This window comes from Sinocyclocheilus rhinocerous, unplaced genomic scaffold, assembly GCF_001515625.1.
Source record: "Sinocyclocheilus rhinocerous isolate Xijiao unplaced genomic scaffold, SAMN03320098_v1.1 scaffold307, whole genome shotgun sequence".
Lineage (NCBI taxonomy): Eukaryota > Metazoa > Chordata > Actinopteri > Cypriniformes > Cyprinidae > Sinocyclocheilus > Sinocyclocheilus rhinocerous.
Genome location: NW_015662942.1, coordinates 101,706 through 108,527, shown reverse-complemented (window position 1 = coordinate 108,527; position 6,822 = coordinate 101,706). Strand labels below are relative to the sequence as shown.

Below are 6,822 nucleotides of genomic sequence, written 5' to 3'. Positions count from 1 at the left end.
ATTGGTCAAGAAGAAGTCACGTAATACTGGAATATGCAAATAATTTTCAGGTAATACCTGTCGCTGTACGTGTACGATGTACATTTAAATTAAATGTAAATAGTAAAACAGATTAATAAACAGTAGTTCACCAAACACACCAAATAATTTATGTTAAAGTGTCATTGATTCAGTGTGTGTGAATGAGCGCTCCGCCTCCTCTCATTAGTCACTACAGCTGCACCAAACACACACGAGGCTGGAGTCGGTTAAACTCACTGCGGTATGGAACAAGATACCTTCATTTCATCAATGACACGAGCAGGACGACAACGTATGAACTTAATTAACATCATATTGTATAATATTATGACAAGAGAGTAACTGAACAAACAGGAGAAGGACCTAAACAGTCTCGGAGAACGCACGAGAGGTAAAGCTGCTCGTTTACTCTCATTATTACGGTACTAAGTACAACGTCTAAAGTTGTTTGGTTAATTAGTAGTCTACCTTATGAAGCAATGCAGTTTGTTTCTTTTTTTTATAAATCATGTCATGTTTTATTTATAATATAAGAGTACAATTGTGGTTTTCATTATTTGTTGATACTGTATTTTACTGTTTATACACGCACTGTTATGACTTTGTGTGTACATATACATATATGTTGTAATGATATGATATTACTGATATTATATAGTTGATACCATCACTGTAGCACGGATCCACCACAAATATGTAAAGAATAGTGACCTGATAACCTTATCCATAAATTTGCATGTATGGCCATCATAGGTGCTAAATAGTCAAAAAACATTCAGAAACATATTGCACGCTCCTAGAAAAGGCAAACATTAATATTTAAAAACAAACCTAAACATTAACCTTGACTTGAAAGCATATTACATTACTGCTGTTTAAAGCATATTAGATTACAGCTGACCTGTTAGGTGCAACACAATGATCATGTTTTGGATGTGAACACTGACGTATCATATTTTAAGTACCTTGAAATACCATGTAAATGTAGTAAAATCAGTACAATTGCATTAATATCATACGTGTACCATGGTGCCACCACAGTACCTTTTGTAAGGTTATTTATTAAGTGCATGAGGCTTTGATGGATGGATGGATGGATGGATAGATAAAATATGAATTATGCTAAGTAATTATGCATACAAAGCAAGCACTAAAAACTAATTAGTCAGATATGATGCTCAGAATTATTTTATAAAGGGCAATTCTGAAAATGTGTTATTTATATTACATAGACAGCCTTGGGCTCTTCTGTCCAAACTATATATCAAATCATTTCATAGTGAGCTGCCTATCTAGATAGCATTTTTGGACATAGTACACACCTGTCATATAAAGAGACATGTTTATTGAATGTTTTTCCAAATCTTAAGGCTTTAAAAATATGTATCCATATTGACAGACAATAAAAGTGAAATGAATCAAGATAAGGGCACATCCATGTCATTGTCTTCTCTGTTTGTGTTTCTGGAAAAGGTTTCCACACTCTTCAATTGTGTTGGCTTAAAGGATGTTCGTCTTCACGCTCTGCCTGTTCTTATGGTCCTGGCTGTCATCCATTCACGGTCTGGAGTTTGGCTATCATAACAGCATGGAAATGGAGCAGTACTTGAAAGACATCAACAGGACGCTTCCTGATATCACACATCTACACAGTATCGGCCAGTCCGTTGAAGGTAAACCAGCTGTGGTGCAGCATTAACCTGACAATATTTTCCTATATTTATCATCCATGAGTTGAACTCTTCTCTGTCTGTATGTATTCCTGCAGAAGAGCACACAGTGTTATACTGTTTGAGGGCAGGCATATGGTGGCAGATGCATGCAACAGGTTCAAACTTATTGCCTGGCAGTCCATCAGAGAGCTTATTGTGCAACAAATATTTTTATGAGTCTACAAACAGCAGCAGCAGTACAGTGAGCCAAATACAGCAGCAAGTTGAGAGAGTGCTTCTGTAGGGGGGGAAAAGACTGAACTAGGGGAGTTAATTTGTGTATTTATTTATACATGCATAAAATGGTTAGTTCTGGTTATGTAATTTGATTGGCCTGATATACAGTCCCTCAGCAATGGGACTTCTCACTGTTTATATTGTCTGTGTTTGCAAGTTCAAGACAGAGAATGTGAATCTGTGTATTTAAAGACGTGGTCACACTAGACTTGTGAGCATGTGACATTTTTTTGGTGTTTTATTTATTGGTTTTATTGGTTTACAAAGATAGCCGGGGTACATTAGGATAAAAACAAGTAGCAATAAAGTAAAAGCAAAACATTAAAATGTTTACAGTAAATAATAATTTTAAAAGATATTAACACATTTTACACATTTTTGGACAGACAAATGAGTTATGATGTCCTGCTCTGTCGCTTTATATATATATATATATATATATAACATAAATTTAACATTACAAATAGACAGCTTTAAAGTTTGCATTCATTTGATGCATCTTATTGGTCACGTGATGTATCATTCTTCTACAGATCGCACATTATAATGTTACGAATTCCTAAGTCAGAGTTCACCAAACTTTGGAACTTTTTTCGTCTCCTGAATTTGCTTGCGTATGAATGAAAGTCAATGGAATGAAAAGTGTAGGATTTCCAGCTAATATTTCTATACACCCGCACAGCAGTCGGTGGTGACCGTTTTTTGTAAATTTCTATACATTTATGTCCTTGTTAAATTAGTTTATGGATCTGTTTTTGAATGAAACGTCTATGTTGTCACATTTTGATTGCACCTCTTTGATCTTCTGTAGCTTAACCGAACGCTGAAGAAAATGCCTCTGACTGGTGCCTCCTCTAGTGCGAGCAACTCCACATCACGTGCCACATAATGCAGATCCCTCCAGTAGAACTAATCAAACCCTAATTTGATCTGACTGTGATATCCACCAATCACAGGCTAACCCAGACTTCTCAACCAATCAGGAACCACCTCTGATACTCTTTTACCAATCGGAGGCCATTTCTGAACTATAATGTAAGCCCTTTCAGTTCATTTCACTGACTTGTTCTGGACACAAGTGAAACTGATGGAAGTCTTGTTTTCTAAATCAATACATTTTGATGTGGCTGAACTGTAGTTTAGAGTCGTCTGAGTTTACATCTTAAATATATTGGGTCTGAAACAAAATTCTTTATAAACTGTTCTTGTGTAAATTACCACATTAAATTCAGTGACAATTTATATAATGTTCATGTATCATAAATGAGGCGCTAAGTATCTGTTTACACTTACATTTTACAAACATGAAGGCCTGCTATTCTAGTATAAATGCCCCTAGGTGACAGAAGAATCTTTGCATTCACTTGCATAATCTAGCAAGATGATTAAAAACAATACAAAACTACATTTTTCTTTCCATTTATTTTTGACAACTTTGGGTTCACAACATATTCCAACAAAAAATACCTTCCAGTTTGACGGCAACATTTATATGGGTGTCATGATTGTGTAATCGTTTAACTTTTCCAGTTTGATTTTAATACACTATTCAATAAGTAAACAGGACTTTTGAGATAGTCTATTTTCTGTCAGTGCCGTGTGTACGTGTATCATCGGCTGCGTTACTGTCTTTTAATATCCTGCTGCTAGGCTTCAATACATAAGAGGAATGCCATCCTCATGATGACTGCTGCTTTGGTCAATATTTTATCATCTTCAGGACCTTAAGGCAAAACCGTTGCATATTTTCTTTATTCAAACAGGATCCACAAAGATTTTCCATCTACAGCCTCAACGCTGGTGACTAGACAATAATGAGAGGGGAAAAAAACCTTACAAAAAAAGGGGATATAAAAAATAATAATGCCTTAAAACACACCATTTAAATAATCTGGTATAAAATGTTGAAAAATAAATACAATTAAATACAACCATTTATGCTCAACTCTGTTTGGTAGGTCAGCATTTTTCTTTTCCAAAAATATCTTTTGTAATCTTTATTTTTTTCTATATCAAAAAAGTAAAGGAAAATAAAGACATGGCATTTCCCCCTTAGGTGGCAGTGTTCTGTAAATGAAACATAATAGCTTGACTTTTATATTTTAATGTTGACTTTTCCTTTTTTTTTTTTTTTTTTAAGGTAAATCATTGAATTTGTTGAGCTTATTTGTTTGCACACTAATTCATTCAGGAGCACTGCTACAGCATGTTGCTTGGAGATGTACGTTTCATTGCGCTCTGGCTTTTTTTGGAACTATTTTAGTTGATAGAACAAATATGTGCTGGCAATAGTGTCAAAAATGTTGCTCAATCTTAAACGGATTGTTCACCCAAAAATGAAAATTCTGTCATTAATTACTTTCCCTCATGTCGTTCCAAACCCATAAGACCTTCGTTCATCTTCTAAACACAAATTAAGATATTCTTGATGGAATCTGAGAGCTCTCTGACCCTCCATAGACGGCAATGATATTACCATGATCAACGCACAGACACGTAGCAAGGAGATCGGTAAAATAGTCCATGTGACAACAGGGGTTCAACCGTAATTTTACAAAGCTAAGAGAATACTTTTTGTGCGCAAAGAAAACAATAATAACATTAATTTATTAAGCAATTATTCTCCCCGAGTTACCGTCTTCCTCCATTTTGGAGAGTACCCCAGAACGTAATCAGCATGCGAGCGCTGTCTACTAAATGTAAACAACGTTGATTACATTCAGCGAAAGCATGTGCATGCTGAACGTAAACAAACAAGTACAAGAACAAAAAGTATGCTCGTAGCTTTGTAAAATTACAGTTGAACCCTTGATGTCACATGGACTATTTTACCAATGTCCTTGCTACGCTTTTGTGCGTTGATCGCGGTAATATCATTGCTCTCTATGCTCTCAGATTCCATCAAAAATATCCTAATTTGTGTTCCAAAGATGAACGAAGGTCTTGCGGGTTTGGAACGACATGAGGGTGAGTAATTAATGACAGAATTTTCATTTTTCGTTGAACTAACCCTTTAGCCTTTTTTGTAACGATTGTAGAAAAGCAGTATTATTTGCTACTGTGGTCTGAATAGACATTAATCAGGTTAGACGCTATATTGAAGAAAACAAGGCTGTGAGGTCCTAGATCATTTCAAAACTTTTTTTGAGTTTTTGTCTACTGAAAGTATGTTTTGTTGTTTTTAGAAAAAAAAATTTGTCAGCTGAACAATCGGTATGTTGTTAAATAACATTACAATCCATTTAACGCACTGTACTTCTACCCCTCACAGCCTCGTTTTCATTCCTGTCCAAAGTTAAATGGTTAAATACACTGACTAAGGCCGTGTATCTACAGTCAAATCAACAGCACTCTTGCTCATGTGTTTTTCGGGGTCATATGATGCGATTTCAATTTTTCCTTTCTCTTTGGAGTGTTACAAGCTCTTGGTGCATAAAGAAGATCTGTAAAGTTGCAAATTTCATGTTTTTGTCTCGTCGCTCCGGCCGGACACGGCGTCAACAGTATGGTGAGGGGCGTAACATTTCCGTCTCACGCTTGAGGTATTTGGCCAATCACAACGCACTGGATAGCTGGCTAATCAGAGCACACCTCGCTTTTCAGACCGATTAGTTTTGTAAAAATCGACGCGTTTCAAAAAGGCGGGGAATAGCGGAGAAACAATAATGTACAGTATGTGGAAAATAATGTGTTTTTTAAACTTTAAACCGCATAAACACATTTCATTACACCAAATACACAAAATAATGTTCTTTTTAGCAGCATCATATGACCCCTTTAAATAGATTTGGATTCATTTTTAATTTTCTATTGATGGATTCGTAAGCAGATGCCTTTTCGATTTTGTGAGTTGATGTAAACTGACAGTTGTTTACATGAATATTGGCCTCAAATATTATTTGGTCCCTTGTGTGATATTTGAACATCATTGCATTAGATAACAAAATGTTAAATAAACTAAGTGTCAATGAACCTTCCACAAAACATTTCACAAAAAAATAAGTTTGTTAGGTTTTAAATGATAAATCAACAGATATGCTGTTAAAGGTTAGGTCGAAAAGTATGTTTGTTTGTTTTTTTGTTTTTTTGTTTTTTTTTAAATTACACCTATGTTTAAACTTTATGCATCCACTGAAAACTAGTTCTGAGAAATGCTTTTGCATCATTTGTTTGTTTATGAAGGATTAGTGTTGTCACGGTACCAAAATTTCAGTATTCAGTAACAATACCAGTGAAAATCCACGGTTCTCGTTACCAATTTCGGTACCAAAGCAAAACACAAAAACATGATAATTAAAAAATTTGACTATACTTACATTTAATCCAAACTGTGTACATATATTTAATTTTAAAGGGCTTTTAAAACCTCCTAGAGTTATTCAGCCAAGAATAACAACTAAGTTATAAAAAAAAAAAAAAGTCCAGAACTGCTTTTCTGACTGATATGACACAAACAATGTTAATTAACCATTTGTTCTCTAACACGCATATTTTAGATTCACAATTCATTTAAAAGCCTCTGGTGTGTAAAAAGTTAATATCATCATGTCCTCCTGTTTTTTTTAACCTTAATAAAAGTTATAGGAGCATTAAATAGTTAATAAAGAAACTTAATTCTAATGCTCATTATATTAGCGTTAGCCGCAGTTATGCTAACGATTAACTACTCTAATAACAGCGATGTTCATTTCAATCCGACATTCAAATTAAAATATTGAATAATATTCATAACAGAAGCGGTGTTTCCCACAGACTTGCACTCTATTTGTGGCGGCATATATATATGCAGATTCATGCTCTGCCAGCAGGAGGCGCTTGTAGAGCGGGAGAGATAGAGGTTTCCCCGGTAACG

The 6,822-nt window shown here is 34.9% G+C and overlaps 1 protein-coding gene and 1 long non-coding RNA gene across 6 annotated transcripts in view; one reads left to right on the top strand and one right to left on the bottom strand.

Annotated features, from left to right (window-relative positions):
• Positions 1–6,822, top strand: part of LOC107728505 (carboxypeptidase M-like) — a 61,214-nt gene continuing 54,392 nt past the window's right edge. For 2 of the 5 annotated variants that reach the window (XM_016538694.1, XM_016538696.1), the window contains exons 1-2: positions 73–412; positions 1,495–1,694. In XM_016538694.1, coding sequence (XP_016394180.1) covers positions 1,529–1,694 — 166 coding nt within the window. In that variant the 5' untranslated portion in view covers positions 73–412; positions 1,495–1,528. Of the gene's footprint in view, positions 51–72; positions 413–1,494; positions 1,695–6,822 lie in introns of those variants that run through there. The other 3 variants (XM_016538695.1, XM_016538697.1, XM_016538698.1) reach the window with 3 other exon arrangements.
• LOC107728506 (uncharacterized) overlaps positions 1,711–6,822 on the bottom strand; it is a 77,410-nt gene continuing 72,298 nt past the window's right edge. The window contains exon 4 of the long non-coding RNA XR_001638482.1: positions 1,711–1,783. This is a non-coding gene — a long non-coding RNA (uncharacterized LOC107728506). The remainder of the gene's footprint in view (positions 1,784–6,822) is intronic.